The sequence below is a fragment of the Xylocopa sonorina genome, chromosome 7, assembly GCF_050948175.1.
Source record: "Xylocopa sonorina isolate GNS202 chromosome 7, iyXylSono1_principal, whole genome shotgun sequence".
Taxonomy (NCBI): domain Eukaryota; kingdom Metazoa; phylum Arthropoda; class Insecta; order Hymenoptera; family Apidae; genus Xylocopa; species Xylocopa sonorina.
In genome coordinates this window covers 2,885,190-2,902,543 of record NC_135199.1, presented here as the reverse complement: position 1 = coordinate 2,902,543, position 17,354 = coordinate 2,885,190, and the positions used below count along the sequence as shown (strand labels likewise).

The 17,354-nt window shown below is 33.0% G+C and overlaps 4 protein-coding genes across 4 annotated transcripts; 2 read left to right on the top strand and 2 right to left on the bottom strand.

Annotated features, from left to right (window-relative positions):
- Positions 1–1,089: 1,089 nt before the first annotated feature.
- Pus7 (pseudouridine synthase 7) lies at positions 1,090–4,174 on the bottom strand. The gene is made up of 6 exons (XM_076897869.1): positions 3,894–4,174; positions 3,321–3,815; positions 2,778–3,251; positions 1,927–2,698; positions 1,689–1,840; positions 1,090–1,566 (listed from the first exon to the last, which is right to left on the bottom strand). Exons 1-6 carry the CDS (start codon positions 4,060–4,062, stop codon positions 1,289–1,291), a joined length of 2,340 nt encoding a protein of 779 aa, XP_076753984.1. The 5' UTR covers positions 4,063–4,174; the 3' UTR covers positions 1,090–1,288.
- Positions 4,175–4,968: 794 nt separating this feature from the next.
- On the top strand, positions 4,969–6,858 carry Sdhd (succinate dehydrogenase, subunit D). The gene is made up of 4 exons (XM_076898383.1): positions 4,969–5,310; positions 5,577–5,713; positions 5,817–6,013; positions 6,551–6,858. The coding sequence occupies exons 1-4, from the start codon at positions 5,256–5,258 to the stop codon at positions 6,759–6,761; spliced, it is 600 nt and encodes a 199-aa protein (XP_076754498.1). The 5' UTR covers positions 4,969–5,255; the 3' UTR covers positions 6,762–6,858.
- Positions 6,859–6,994: 136 nt separating this feature from the next.
- Pcd (pterin-4a-carbinolamine dehydratase) lies at positions 6,995–8,443 on the bottom strand. Its single transcript, XM_076898391.1, has 3 exons — positions 8,203–8,443; positions 7,427–7,546; positions 6,995–7,337 (listed from the first exon to the last, which is right to left on the bottom strand). Exons 1-3 carry the CDS (start codon positions 8,317–8,319, stop codon positions 7,155–7,157), a joined length of 420 nt encoding a protein of 139 aa, XP_076754506.1. The 5' UTR covers positions 8,320–8,443; the 3' UTR covers positions 6,995–7,154.
- A 2,644-nt stretch (positions 8,444–11,087) lies between these two features.
- Positions 11,088–17,007, top strand: LOC143425682 (uncharacterized). The gene is given in 20 exon segments (XM_076898683.1): positions 11,088–11,101; positions 11,159–11,252; positions 11,254–11,294; positions 11,390–11,529; positions 11,663–11,794; positions 11,936–12,019; positions 12,132–12,340; positions 12,407–13,951; positions 14,043–14,138; positions 14,228–14,369; positions 14,466–14,574; positions 14,669–14,759; positions 14,844–15,020; positions 15,119–15,222; positions 15,302–15,360; positions 15,522–15,573; positions 15,660–15,727; positions 15,798–15,934; positions 16,362–16,529; positions 16,717–17,007. Coding segments are annotated over 20 exon segments (3,642 nt in total). The 3' UTR covers positions 16,897–17,007.
- Positions 17,008–17,354: the final 347 nt, after the last annotated feature.

The following is a 17,354-nucleotide window of genomic DNA, read 5'->3' as shown; positions in this document are numbered from 1 at the left end:
TTATGCATGGAAATATGCAGGCTTAATATCATCTTTCAAAATAATGTAATTTATCATATCAATTTTTATACAAATAAAGAATCATTAGAAACTTATTAAGTATAGAGAAAGCGTGCGTTAAAATTATTAATAGCGTACCATCACTCCATATCGTGCCTTCTATTATTCTACAGTACCAACTAGTACCAAACATGTTCGAATAGTACTGTATTTTCGCTTAAAGTAAAAGTCATGCAAGAGAACTACGTTCCCTGCAACAAGTATTTTTCTAGATACTTGTAACTCTACAAAATTGTTCAATTGAAATTAAAACTCTGGTAATTTGTCAATAGCGTTACAGTGAAATGTTACAAATTCATATAATACTTTCATTTTTCCGTTACGTTTTCTAACGTAATATTTATACCATCCTTGCAACTTAAATATTGCACTTACTAATATTTTTTAACGAGAAGAGCTGCATCAGAAGATGTATTGTTTAAATTAGAATAGCGATTAATTACCCCTGTAGAACGATACGTTTTTTAACAGTAACGCTTCGTCACGATATTGGCGATTTTTCACAGTATTCGACCGGAGGTGAGATAATTTGTTGTATAGCCGTGTATAGCATCGGGACGCCGGACGTCCCGCAGTGTCGTTCCCTCGTTTGTCACCTGAGAGGATATTAACGCTATTGAAGTCTCCTCGGAATCATTACAAATCGCTTCTTCATCGACCACACGCGACAATACTCCCATTTATAGTACGTATATACATGTACGTGCAACATTATCGTGAAAGATCGATATCAAAGATGCCTGGAACTTATTTTAAACGTTAAAGTAAATGTATTTCTTTACACATATATTTAGAACCGGTTGAGACAAAAAGGCCAACAAATTATGGAATATTACTAAATTTATTATGGTAACGAAAACATAAAACATATTACATTATTCATTACATATATATGTAAATAAAAACATTACTTCAATTTTAATTTATATTAAACGGTAATAAGTTTTATTATTAGAAATTTCAAAAAATAATCAAAGTATAAAGTAATTTTTTTATTCAAGACAAAAGGAAGAGATGTTTTTTTCATGTGTTACTAAACATTATCACTACACATACAAGTAAAACAAATATATATGAAATAAATATTTAAAGAAAAAGTAAATTTCATAGAATAATACTTTCATGATAACTTGTTACTATAACTGTTTCGTATATTATATTTGCTCGAATAAAAAAAAATGATCAAGTATACTCGAATTTCTAAATGCTAACATAATATATCACAGTTTTATATTGCGTCAGATACGTCCATATGATCGTTTACTTCTTCAGCTACCACATATTTCCCGACATCGTCGATCTTACTGCTATCATCTTGCACAGCATTTACGGTTTCTTTAAGCTCATTTGGTGTATCTAAACTCTCTGTTTCTACATTACATGCAGCAGACTGAGCAGCTTGTGCTTGCGGAGAAGTATCCGATTTTAGAATTTCACGTAATGCCATAGTGGCATACGTGGAAGATTTTAAAGACATCTCGACAATTAAGGCTTTGTATTGCCCCTCTGAAAATTTAAATCAGATAAATATGTTTCGTTAATTATTTGATCAATATAAAATAACAATACCCTAATCAATTTTCTTAATTAAATGTTGTTTTGAATTAAATATCGATCAAAAATTCTACCTGGATCATCTTTTAGAGGTGGAAAGTCTCTCATTTTATTAATATCACACATAATAAGATCGCTATGTTTCTCTTTATAATGCATAATCTTCCAAGATACGCTTGAAGGAACTTGCAATATTTTTCTATAAGCACCTCCTAAACTATACTTTCTGAAGTAAAATAAAAATTGTAAAGAATGTGAATGATACTGTTATATAAGATAATGTTTATCTAAATTTTATCTTTAATGACATACTTATTCTTTTGTCTAAGATCGGTAGTTAATCCGTCTTTTGCTAAAAAATTATCAAACCATGGTTTAGCATAAGGTGGATATATAACTTTCCAGCCAACTTGAGGCATCAACACATCTGCTAAAGTATAATGTGGTAAATCTTCTTCTGTAAGCAATTTAACACCAGGAAGATTATGTACATCTTCGCTTTCATCTTTTTCATTAAAAGTCTCATTTTGTTCCACATTTTCATTTATTTTAAGACAACATTCTGTAGCGTCTGTTACTTCTTTAATCGAAGTAGTTGATGACTTTGCAGATGTCTCAGACAACTCTATTTTTGTGTCTGTAACTTCGGACTTATTTGTTTCTTCAATAGGTTCTGTGTTATCTACAGTAACAGGTTCAGTCTCGGTATCACAAACAAATTGTTCCTCGTTATCATTATGTTTTACATTGTTTTCATATACTAGATCTCCTACTATAGGATTTCTTCCAAACTCCTTTATTCTTCTCGACACCATATGATTCCACACAAAACTTTGATAGGCATGAATATACATTAAACGAGCATTCCTCGGTACTGAATCTAATGCACCCTGAGGATTTTTATTACCAGATTCGCAAAGACCCTTTAAGAGTGTCGCCTCTATTTTATCACATCTTTTAATTCTCCGGTATGCAGCACATGCATCTTTAGTCACTTCATATATTTTTCTAGCTTCGACTAAATCTCTATCCTGTTCCCCTTCTCTAGGTTTCAAAATTAATTCAATTGCTTCATTCCATTTACCTATATTCGTAGAATAAAGAATGCAAACTCATATAATTTATCAAATGAATAGCTCATACAAAAGTATAAAAACAATTACCCTGAAGTAAAGCTTTGCCGATTTCATAAGTTGGGATAGCACGTACAGTGCCAAACCTTTGCAGACCATAATAATTTATAAATCCATGATCCCGTAAAGAAATCATTGACTTTTCTATTTGTTCATCCGTCCCACTGACATTTCTTAGAGCAATTCTAAAATGATTACCACTCAACATGCCTAACTTTAAAGGTTCTTTTTCAAACTTAAAATTTCCCACATATGCGCCGCGTATGTTTTTTGCTGCTCTCAATATATCTACAGGATCCATTCTTCTCAAACTAACCCACTGAGTAGTCCAGGCCCTACGATCTTTTGTTCCGGCATAGGTGAAATTATTTGGCCTCAAATGTAAATTCATGGCTAACTGATTTAAAGCGTCCATTGTGTCCATATTGACTTTGTGTAGCAAAAAATAACAGTATTCTCCTCGCTTTTTCCAATCTATTCGGTTATCCTTCCGAAAATTATGACCTAATGCAAATAGTTACTATTTTGAAACAAATACTTAAGTTTTCATGTTAGAACAAATATTTAACTTACTAGCATGCGTTGTACTTTTATTTGGCAAGATCACCATAATTTTTTTATTCTCTTTATCGATGGTTTGACTAATAACATTTATTATTCTTTTAGCAATCGCATGAATTGCTCTACGTTGGTCTTTATTCATATCTGTCACATCGATTTCTATAGCTGACGCTTCTGGCTCTTTCAATCCATGCAGTTGATTCCAAATTGTATCTGATACCATTTCTCTTAAATCTTCTACATTCGTATTTTCTTCTTCGTCTGATGGAATGTCTTGGTTCGTCAACTTAGCTATCTGCCCGTCAAGGCTAATTTCATTAACATGAAAATCTGTATATCTTTCTTTAATCACACCGAAAAATCCTTCATCTCCTACAAACTCTGTGATACCCACATCGCATTCCTTTAGCCGGTTTCCGACTTCCAGTTTCTTTCTTTTCCCGTCTTGTTGAAAGTTTGACCAATTACGTTTAAATGGCTTTTTACCAAAATTATCATTTCGAAATCCTTTATAAAACATTCGCAAAATAAAGAAACAACATATGTAATTAGCTTTTGTACCTTCAACATTCAGGACATACTTACCAGTATTGTATGTACCTCTGTTTCTTCTATAATCGTTATTTGATCGACGATCTTTTCTGACATCTTTTCTATAATTGTCACGTGCATATTCCTGTTCGGACTCGCGTTTAAAGCCAGAATTTTTAGGAGAATTATCGGAATTACTGTTCTTATTTTCTACCTCAGACATTGTCGCTTATTGATAATATATTACGAAATAATCACAAAATTTAGTTCCTCATTAAAAAATGTATTTTATTTTCCTTAATTTCTATTAATCAATACAACGTTACTAAATTATTATTTACGGAGCTATAATTTAAAGGATAACACGTGTTCCGAAGCAGTGTCTGTCAATCAAACAAAATTCAGATAATTTCATATACCTTGTAAATTGTATCTACGATACAGAAACAATATTTCACGCAAAAGGAACGAATAATAAAAGCAATTAATCGTTTAAGAAAAACTGTTTTAATACAATTTAGTGAAACTGTAAACTGTTTCGTTCCACCCTGACACATACAAAAAGCTATTTAGTAGGAATCTACATTGTTCGACTCCACTACCGACTGTATGAATAGACTACTCATTTTATAGAGCTTCGTGTCATGTGTCCTGAATTACCGATCATATAAAAAAACCATACGTTTTCTTGTATCTAAGAAAATTAAAAGATATGAATATACTATACTTTCTTTCTTTTATTTCTATTATTTAATGTTGCGTATAAAGATATAAACAGCGTATGTATATATAAATTATAATCCATCCTGTATCTTGTCAATGGAGCAGGGCTTCTCAACCTTGTGTTGAGAACGCGCGAACGCACGTGCTAGTGCCCTTGGAGTTATCTGCACGCGCCCGTAGCAAAGTGTTGACGTAATCAAATCGACGGGTTTGTTATATTAGCAGTATGGTATTAATTGTCACTCGAATGCGCTCGCGCAAGAAAAAGCGTTGAAAATCCCCGCAATAGACGAACAATAGAAGAACAAAGTAAAGTAGATTTCTACTAAATGGGTTCTTGTATACGCTAAAGCGAAACCAAATTGGATAGATCCCTATTTTTGTTAGAAGTAACCGCTTGGCGCAGCACTTATCGCTGAACAACAAAATCCCGAGCATGAGCACCCTTATTTCCCTTCTGATAATATTAAGATAGAATTAAATCATTGTTACGATAATTCGATATAAATATCGAAAAGTCGAATATAAAAATCGACTTGACAACAATCGATACAGAAAATTCGTCCGTGTCACACCTTTACTTGCATGCGATAGTAGTCGTGATATTTAGTTGTCAGAAAAAATATCACGAGATTCTTCGTTCTTCCCCAATAAGTGATCATTTTGGAAGTTCTCGTATTTTGTAATCGCAAAATGATTTTTAAGAAACTACTAAGTCCCAACATCCTTCATAAAGTTAGACAACTAGGTAAGGTGGAATATTTATGTTATAAAAAGTTATTTAAACTCCTCTGATTTACATAATCTTGATTGACTATTTTTAATAATACATAACCCTAGGAATAAAATTCTTTCTCTGTTCTTCGTGTTAATAATAATTATCAATCCTACGAATTATAATGAAAAGTTAGAATGTATGTACATGATATAAAAATGTAATTACATCATTATTTCTAATCTATCGATGTGGTTAACATTATTTGTAATGTATTCTTTATACTTTTATTTTTGCAGAATCACTTTCTAAAACTACTGTTTTTGCAAACTCTTGTAAAGTTCCACAACTTGGCAGAACATCTACCACCCTTTCTAGTACTAGACAATGTTTAAATTCTAGCGTAATCAACAATGGAAATAATCACTTCATAAAAGTAATTATTTTATGACATCAGTATTGTTGATAATTTTATCTATTTACTTTTCATTAATTATTATATAACTTCTACTTTACTAGCGAACATTTATTTCTTTCAGTGTCCAACAACTATTACTTTAGGTGGTACGCAAATAAATCGCAAAGCAAGTGCAGCTACGGGTGATCATGTACGCTTGTGGGTTTTGGAGAAAATTGCCTCAGCAGCGCTTCCAATTGTAATACCTGCTGCTTTGATGACAGAAAATGCAATTCTGGATGGTCTAATGTCTGTATTGGTTGTGATACATACACATTGGTAATTATTCACTTTATAAGTTCATTATTAACACATTGTTTGCGGGCTGCATGTTAATACATTCTTGGTTGACTAGTACTAGAGTATGGGCCGCGTATAAATGTTTTTCATAGGCTGATGGTAGAATGCGGGTCGCTTATAAATATGCGTCTGTACACACTAGCGCAATGTTTGAATGGCATCATCAAGATCAAAACTACTCAGGTAGAAAGAACAATGGGGTAGTTTTTGGTTAGCAACGCATAGTTGCGTTGAGATAACGGTACATACAATTATATAAACAACTTCCTAATGTACCTGGAAGGGACAGAATAAATAGTTTACAACATGTTTACAAAATATTTTGTGGAATTTATGTCCACAGAACTATGAAGAATACATTTCTAAGTAATACAAAAAAAGAAACATAAAAATCAAATAAGTTTTTTCCAAGTTATCGCAATTTACCTGGCGCAAAGTGTCCGCATACATTGTGTTAATACCAAAATTTATCATACTTTAAATTTTGTATTTCATATTCTAATTTCTATCAAATAGGGGTCTGGAGGCAGTTATCACAGATTATGCACGGCCTAGTGTTGTTGGACCTGTATTACCAAAAGTTTTGCATCTATCGTTACTTATCCTTTCGGCAGCTACGCTATGTGGACTATTTTTACTCATAAATAATGGTCCCGGTGTTTCAAGAGCTATTAAAGACGCTTGGGCAATTGGCAAGAAGCCTCCACCTAATATTTCTATGGAATAAGAACAATTTGAAATTTTACTAGATGGTTAATATGTTAATTTAGACGTTTTATAATTCTGTTTTATAAATTAATCAGAAATAAATTATTTGCCTCTAACTGATATGTTTCATTACTTGAAACAGGAGATATATTTACACGTATGTGTGAAATTCAAATTTTATTATTTTGAATCAATTAGCAAATAAAATTAGTCAATATAAAAGAGGTACATGTACAATTAATGTCTAACTAGTTTTGACTGAACAATATGTATTTATTTATGAAAATTAGTATACATAAAACAAATATAAAAGTATGCTACTTATATAGCACACATTAGTATGTACTTTCAGTATAACTTATAAATCAACATACACCTTAAATAATTATCTCCAAATTATATAATCAGAACATTAATCATCTTCCATTTTAGCGACCTTATCAACAAAGGATGCAAGCTTAACATCCCTTTTGGATAAACCATTTACATCATGAGAAGATAAAGTAATGTTTACTTTATTGTAAACATTAAACCATTCAGGATGATGGTCCATTTTTTCTGCTTGCAATGCGACTCTGGTCATAAAACCAAATGCCTGTTGACATGAATATGCACAAAAAAATATTTTTCGTAATATTCAAAGATATGAGCAATAATAAAAGGTGTGCTTGAAAAGACACACACCTGATTAAAATTTTTGAATAAAAACTCTTTGTAAATAGCATCTCTGTTTTCTTGTACAGACCAACCATTTGACAATAATGGCTTTAGATCCTTTTCCCGTTCTTCTGCGGTAAGTTTTCCCTAAAATATGAATCTCGTAAAAAGTTTTCTTTTTATTGGTTTATATCGCCACAAATCCAAAATATATTTTCGATAGTTATTTGACGCAAATTCTAATTGAAAAGTCGATAATATTTTACATAGAAAATATGATTTTGGAAATGTTACATATACAATTTTACTTGACGATATCGGTATCGGGAATATGGGATCAATACGACCAGGAAAAAGTTGCGAAATCTTGTCTCGTAACATATGATACGTAAAAGAAAATTTTACGCATAGAAAAAAGAATTATTTTTATTTTCTACTCTATTAATTTCTATGTGATTTTTAAACCTTTTCATAATGATTGTAAAAATAATATTTCTATAATCGGTCGTCTACAACCGCAACCACTTGTTACACCCACCAACACAAACTATTATGTACATATAATACATGCATCTACATATATTAGTATTTTATATCAAATAATAAAAGAACGCAAAGACAACAAAGAATCAATTATAATAATCCATATAAGGCCAGATAATATGTAAATTGAAGAATATTAAAAAAGTTGTACATAATTTTTATACTCTCTCAAGGTTAAATACTTTACTTCTCACATATTGTACACAATAATAATGTAGTTTTGAATATTTCATCTTAAAAATTTGTTAGGATAATCTTACCATTTTAGTTTTTTTCAAAGAAGCAGCAGATATTCCTCTTCGGTCCAAAATATGGAATATTTTCTCCCGAAGGATTCCCCCACTATTAGGAAGTCGCATGCGCGTTAAAGTCGACATAGTTTTTTGCTTTCTCTTTTTTTATATTATGTCGAAAGATTTTATTTATCACAGATAATTCAAGAGGACCGAATAAATATCATATTATTACATAATACTATAAGATTTCAAATTATAAATTCATATTAAAATATCTGAACATAACCTTATTAATGACTGTTTATTACGTCTCATATTTCACTTAAAAATAAAAGAAAAAATGAAATACATTTAATATTATCATTAAACACTATCGCTATATTTATCAATTATATTATTCAATAAATTGTACGCGTGGAATTCTCTGAATTTTCAGCTTCTTAATTATACTGTAGAAATTAACCTCTCGCGCAGAGAGTGTACATATACCCTTAACAGAAAACACGGCGGTATATTTTAAATCAACGAGTTACGCTTTTTGCTATCTACAGATTATCGTGTGATTTTAAATTAGATGTATCATCGAACTTCTTCCTAATTAAATATTTTCTTTGACTTTACTATTTGAAAGGATAAATTAACAATCTAAGTATTATATATTTAAAAAGTAATACTGCATTTTATTAAAATTAAATGATACCTTTAAAAATTATTGTCACAGCTAAACAACATTATCAATAAATATATAATATGAATTTTAAGTTTGCTGGATTTCAATTAACCATATCATGATTTAAGTATTCAATTTATCTATTGCATCATATTTGCCGTGAGGAAATTGTAACACACTCGAGTCAGAGTCTCGAAATAGTGCTTTTTTCATTGCTCTCTTTACGCGTACCGTTTCCTATAGAGACTTTCATTCCTGCACGTGCTTCACTTCGAAGGATGCCGATTGCGATTCCGAACCTTTTACCAACTCTTCTTCGTTACGTTACCTCACTTTTACATTTACGATCACGGAACAAGGAGCGTTGCGTTCAACGCGTTAATCTATTAAAGACCCGTATTAAACGCTATCGACGAATAACTAGCGTGATGCATGTAAATTAATTATCAATTCGCGCTGTTTAAAATATGGCTAATGCGATGTAACGAATTGGATGTGATTAATTTGAGAGGCTACTGATTACTTTTACAAATTACATACTTAGGGAGAACTATTGCTCAAATCACGTTTCTTGCCGCTACTTCGCCTAAGAAAATCGATCACATTTCGTATTTCTCAACTTCTGCAAACCATTAATTAATTCTTGCTCATTGTTTTTGGTCTTATTGACTTCGTTTACGAAATAAGCCAGAAATTTAACTAAAAGATTAATTTAATTGCGCGATCTACAATTCTATTATCTTATTTTAAATAAACGAAAAGCATAGGAATAATTCATTAATAAATGTCTATCTGAACTCAACAGGCACACACGCGTACATTAATTATCTTCAAATAAATAAATAAATAAATAAATAAATAAATATATATATATATATATGTATATATATAGCATCGATGAACGCGTAGTACTATCGTAATTGTTATTTCTTTGACACTTTAAAGAAAAGAATTCAAATCAGGCCATTAGTTTAAAGATCGTTGTGCAATTGACGCATGGGTTCGATTATCACTCGAGGCATTTAATCATCGATCAGTGAATTTCATTTCACCTGCTCGTATCGATGCTGGAACGATCCGCGATCGAATATGTAACTTTATAGCTATCGCTTAGATTTACTCTCTCCTGTCACGGATATCCAATCGCTAACTATTCCACAGTCGTTTATGCGGCAACGTGGTTAACATCGTACATGTGTGCAATATATTTTCAGATTGGACTGTATCCTAGAGCCGGCCTGCGCACGTTATCCTGTCCACGGATGAAAAATAAGGTTGCGCAGCCCTTTCGCTTGGATGTTGGCGCATCCAACGATGCGATGCTACCGTTTCTTTCACCCGCTTCTTTCATGTAATGTGTCTGATATTGGGTCACAAGAAATTGACGATCGAAATGCAACGCAACCAAGAATAAAAACGACGCTAACAATTGCCAATATGAAACGACGCGTGTAATCGCTATCCTATTGATTATCTATTCGTATGAATCAATCAATATGCTAAAAGTTATTCTAAATAGGTTTCATGATTCATGAAGATCATTCGGTGTCAAGTGCACGTTGTTCTTTTATGATAGGTCTTTTCAGTTTTTGTACACCATATTGTCATATTAATATCATTTATCGAAACAATGTAATGTTCATCATCATCTCGTTTAAATGTGTGCTTTGGCACTATTGCACTTTCCACTGTTATCAAGTATTCTGAATTTGTTACGTTTTTATACCGATTTTCCTATAATATTCTACTATACTTATTCTACTGCAGAGAATCTATTGTAGATTGCAAGGTAAACGAAGAATGTAATAATGGTGAGTTATTGCAGAAACTTTCTTAAGTTTAGTCAATGATATCTAATAGCTCTCCTTTATCTTAGAACAGTTATCCATTATTATAGCTCAGTTATCCATTCTCGATTATACTTTATATCAATGAGATTCTGAAATTTGAATAAATTTCATTCTCAAATATTATACAAAGAATAACATATATGATCAAATGATCAAAGTTCTATAACGAATCGTTGGAAAAATAATTGAGCAAAATCATCAAGAGAACCTACGCACACAGATACAGACTGTACGTGCAGATAGATGCATCCAATTGAAATTGCCAAGGACTCTTTAATATCATAATCGTTCATACCAAACGGAAAGAAACATAATATCATTGTGATTGAAGTTCCTGAATGCGATATTCTGATAAACCAAAGGATGCAGATTTTTCAATCTAATTTGAGATGAGAAATGTATTGTGACATCATATCAGAACGTATCAGGAATAGTTTCATAATTATTTCCCTTCTATTAGCATAAAATTCGCTCCCGTTGTTTCTCTTACACATTGTAGGGAGAATAAGAGTGGATGTAGCATCGTTAACTGAACTTCTACTTTCGAAAATTTGGTCTGATGATCGCATTGCTAGAATGTTACGTCTACTAGTTCTGTAAGTGCACAAATATTTTTGTTTTAAATAACATTCCAAGTAACTTTCGTTAAAATATCATTTATAACGCCTTTGAATTTCCCAAATTACTTCAGAGCGTCTGTGTGCGCTGTTATCAACGCTAGCATTATACCTAGTGGTTTGCAGCATTTATTTAGCACGAAACGAGAAGTAGCTGTTGAAGAGAAGAAGAATGAACGCGAAACGTGCAAGACGAAAGAATGCAACTTAATTGGTAAGCAATAATTATTGTGATGTAGTGTCTACAAACATTACTTCCTACAAAGTATTTTAGTGATTTTTAACATTTATATAAAAAAAAAGACAAATTTTTGTGCACAAAAAATTAAACGATATATTTTTTTCAGCACAAGTAATTAAAGAGAGTATGGATGAATCCGTAGACCCATGCGACGATTTTTATGAGTATGCCTGTGGACGTTTCAAGAACATTAGCTTATGGACTACAGTATCAAAAAAAGTCAATAGCCAAATTCAAAGTTTGTGTTACCCTTTCAATTTGACGTTTATTTACATAGACATCTTAATACAATATTAACACGTAACAATTAAATTAACAATCGATGTGCATGAGAAATGAATAAAAACGATATCATTTTAATCGTTTATTATTGTTCTAGGTATACTCACAACCGAACCGAAATCTAGCGATCTCTTCGCTGTTAAACTCGCTAGGAAATGGTACAAGAGTTGCATGGATACAAGTACGATACACGTACTTTTAAGAAGCACTTAGAACTACGCCTACTTAAAAAGCATATATGTATATAATTAGACAAGCGGAAACAATAGATTAATGAACATAATTTCCTACAGCTGCCATAGAAAAAAAAGGAGTCGAACCAATATTGTCCACACTATGGAGACACGGAGGATGGCCGCTTATCATGGAAGATGGGGAATGGGACGAACATATCTACAACTGGCAGATAGTTGACGATCAGTATGCTCGTTTGTTCGGATTTAACTCTTTTTACGATTTACGTTACGGAAAAATAACATACAATGGCAACGATACAATATTGGTACGACCTCTGTCAGCGAGGATCACGACAATTTTTGTTCGTAAACAATGCTTCGTGATATTGCAGATTACGACACCACATTTACCGTACGGTGTGCATAAGCTTCTTCCGGATAAGGATGTGGAGTTAGACAGCAGCGATGAGAACAACGAAAGCGGAGAGGGTAGTCAAGAAAAGGGTAGCAAAGAAAGGAGTCCGCGGCATTCAAACGAGGAGAATGAAGGTAGAGATGAGAACGAGAATGAGGTTGAGGATTATGAGAAAATGAAGCTACAAAAAAGAATAAGAGCTTCTGGAAAACATCAGAAACGATTTGGTCACAGCGGAAGAAGGTACAATGAGAAGAGAGTAATGCATAAACACGTTGGTAAAGTAACAACAAGGAAAAGAACTAAGAGGGATGCATTGAAACAAAAAATTCTTCACAAATTAATACACAAGTTGGAAAAAGCCAATAAACTTAAAGTACATCACGCGAAAGGAAAATTGTCGAAGCATGGACACTCGATGCATAATAAATTATCCACGAGAAGGAACAATATGAAACATAAGACGTCACACAAACGGAGACACGGAAACGTACATAAGAATAATCATAAGAGGAACAACACTGATGAAACTAAACCCGAAAAGGAAGAATTACGTAAGAAGAAAGCACTCAGACGAGGAAACGCTAAGCGGCTAGGTCACATCAGAGGAAGGAATCATAAAAGCAAAGCACTGGAAAAATATGCTCACGAAAAGAACATGAAGAAGAAATCAAATGGAACTAGAATGAAAACTACGGTTCACGTCGCTGAACGTCACAAGCATCAGAGAATGACCAATCATAGAGTTCATCACGCTGCCAAAAGTATGGGTATCTCGAAACGTGAGAATGAAAATGAAATTGACAGTGGCATTGACGAAAATGATTACTATAACAATGATTACGATGAAAGTGATGAAAATGTTAAAGATAATGAAGACAGTGATGAAAATGACGAAATCGACGAGCCAACAGACGATGAAGAGGATGAGGATGAGGATGAGGATGAGGATGAGGATGAGGATGAGGATGAGGATGAGGATGAGGATGAGGATGAGGATGAGGATGAGGATGAGGATGAGGATGAGGATGAGGATGAGGATGAGGATGAGGATGAGGATGAGGATGAGGATGAGGATGAGGATGAGGATGAGGATGAGGATGAGGATGAGGATGAGGATGAGGATGAGGATGAGGATGAGGATGAGGATGAGGATGAGGATGAGGATGAGGATGAGGATGAGGATGAGGATGAGGATGAGGATGAGGATGAGGATGAGGATGAGGATGAGGATGAGGATGAGGATGAGGATGAGGATGAGGATGAGGATGAGGATGAGGATGAGGATGAGGATGAGGATGAGGATGAGGATGAGGATGAGGATGAGGATAAGGATGAAGATGAAAGTGAGGACGAGGATGAGGATGAAGCTGAAACTATAAAACTGATGAAAGACAAATACCAAAAACACATATTAAGCGTTGCACTAATACTTTCCAAGGGAAGAGGAGTTGAGATATCGGAAGAACAAATGCTGAAAGATATACAAGATCTCATTGAATTTATAATTAAATTAGGAAATGTAAAGTACTTCAGCACTTTTAGTTACATCAAATTTCATTGAAATGAATTGAACCAAACGATTTGTTAATAACATTATTTACTTATTTCAGCTTACACTCATATCTGATGACGACATCCTAGACGCAACGCTTTCGGAATTTCAAACACACTACGAAAGTGTAGGCCCAATTACACACAAAAACAAAGTAAGATATTAAACTAAAATATTTTGTTTAAATGAAATATTAGGAAATAGAGAAATATGAACGTTTGTACAATGAATTTGTTTATTTAGATAAACTGGATAAGAAAGGTAGAAAAACTATTTTCCGAGGCTGGAGTAGAGATCGATGATGATGTAAATATTACAGTAACATGTCCCGTTTATATAGAAAAACTTCACAGTTTGCTCGAAGAAACCCCAACGAAAGTACTTGGCAAGTTGATCATTGATGAAAATTCACTTTAGTTTTTTAAATGATATATCATTAAGAATCTTGTATATAAATGTGAATATTATACATTTGTTACAGTTAATTACATTCACTGGAACTTCCTTAATAAAATAATAATAGCTGGTACGAGCGAACTGAGAAATATCAGTACCGAGTGGGGTCAAAGTTCGTTCTTCTCAGCGAATAGGTTCGTAATATAATCTTCATAGTAAAAAATTGCATATCATTGATATGAATGACATTCTTCTGCAACAGTCAAGACTAAATTTACGTTTTCATAGGAACGAAGAATGCTTGGGATTGGTACAGTTGACTAATATAGCAGGGTACCAATACGCCCAACAGTATTTGTCCGAAGACATAGCGAAATCGGTATAAACACAAGAATATCATTAATGTTTAATTTTATTCTTTAATTTACACTTTACTCATAAATATTGCTGATTATCTTTATAGGCTAGAGATATAATTGATGACATACAGAAGGAAGTCGAATATCAGGTTGAAGAATCGAAATGGATGGACGACGAAACAAGGCATTTTATTTTAGACAAACTGACGCATATGCAAAACTTGATTGGTTATCCAGATTGGTTCCGAAATACTACAGTTGTAAAACGCTACTTTCAAGGGGTACTTACACATTTAATAATAAATCTAACGAAGACCCTTAACTATGATCAATTAATCGTTGATTACTATTTCGTGCTAATGAATTGTTTCGTTTGAAGCTCACAATTGGTACTTCGTTTTACGAGAACCTAATAAATTATATCAGATATAGGAAATGGAAAACTTTGCGAGAAATGGTAAAGGACGAAAATGACAAGATCAAGTAAGCTCCGCCACATTTAAAATGGTCAATAACATAACTCATTGTCGAATCAATGTTTTATATCTATTATTGTTTGCAGTGACATGTTTGATCCTTTGGAATTGAATGCTTTCTTTATACCAATGGAAAATTCTATATGTACGTATGTAACTAATATACTTGAAATCAAAACAGATCCTGTTACAGTAGAGAATAAAAATCTTTCTTTCACTAATTGCGAACATGACGCATACATAACGCAATCAATAGTACACAATTGCCTAGTTAATAATGAACTGAACTTTTTCTCTTTAACACAGCAATAACCGCGGCAGACTTGCAAAATCCATTCTTCGCTCTTAATCGACCATGGTGAGAAATCACGAACAATAAATGGTTTACGATGCGTTCATTAAAAATTCGTTCACTCGTAAAGAATAACAAATTTCGTTCCTTAGGTATGTCAATTTCGGAATTATTGGGCTCATTATGAGCCATGAAGTAAATCACGGTTTCGACGATTCAGGTGACTTTTTATGAAATTATAGTCAAATCCAGAAGCATTAAACAATACTTAACGAATCGATTCGTATCAGGTCACCTTTATGACAGGAAAGGATATGAAATGGAGTGGTTAACCGCGATGGCAGAAGCTTACAATGCAAGAGCAAAATGTTTTGTCGATCAGTATAATAAATATAGTATTATCAAGGGAGATAATTTCACAATTAAGGTAAGTCTTATGCACTCATCTAAAGTAGTTCTGATTAATAATAATTTTTAGCTTTATTTTTACTTTTATATGGAAATATTATAATTAGCAGAAATTATGTGAAATTTGAAAGTTTTATAAATGAACACATCCGATTTATTCAATGTCTCGATACTAACTGCTCCGCTCGAGGACAATACATGAAACAGTCGAGTACGACTCGCAATCAGATGCACATAAATGAAGGAGAAAGGGTAGATGATTAATGGAGGCGGATAATGAAACGCGTCAAAAGTATTAAGTCGTCCGAAATACTCGTGAAATCTCGAGTGTATTGTGTAATCTTGCTTGATCTAATGTTTCCCCTCTAACTTTAAAAATATAATTTAGCTCATAGTATAAACAAAAATTAGATTAATAGACATGTTCGCAACTTTGAATGTTGCAGGACTACGGCAATCAAACTGTAGGTGAAAATATTGCTGATTCTATGGGTCTACGTACCGTATTCAGAGCTTATCAGCGAAGGGAACGAGAATGTGGGAAAGTAGACCCTGCTCTACCAGGATTAGAACACTTCACCAACAATCAAACTTTCTTCTTGTCATTTGCGAATGTAAGTTTTCGTTACATTTTTAAAATCAAAATATCTAAAGCTAACTCGCGAGGCTCCATGGTGTTTTATTTTTTAGCACATTTCTACAGTTGCATTAGAAACGCGTTACATCGTCTTAATATTTATTTTCAACAATTAAACACAATAACGGAAATTAGATTTTATGCATTACAACCTTTACTTACAGCTGTGGTGCGAAGCCAAAAGTCCAGAAGTAATTAAAAGTGCGGCTAAGCACGATGTGCACAGTACAGCACGTTTAAGGGTGATTGGTCCAGCGTCGAATTCGGAAGATTTTGCAAGAGCGTTCAACTGCCCAGTCGGTAGTCCCATGAATCCTGAAAAGAAATGTAATTTATGGCAATGAGTTCTGAAATTTTACAAATATTTTATTTCAATGATGTATAATTTTCTTAGAAAATGAAATATATATTGCACGATCTACAAACTACTTTTTTGCGTCAAATAAAAATGTTTGGACAGTATCAAGGAAAAAAGAATCTTGCGATATAACAATTTGTTCGATCATTCAGCATGTCGGTGAATCAGTCCTCTCTCAAGGATAGACTTTATAATCTATTCATTAAATTTAACCTTACTTATTTCCTTTCCATAACACCCGATCACTTTTTATTAAAGCTCGCCTTGAACTCCATATTACAAGAAATAACAGGGATGTTACATTCAGGCCTCAAGGTAACCTTCGCTTTAGCACGTTTTGCTAGACACGAAATATAACGATTTCGAATGATCGCATAATAAAGTGACCAGATTTTAATATTGTTGAAGCGAGACAAAATTGACGGAGGGGGAGGGGAATGGTTG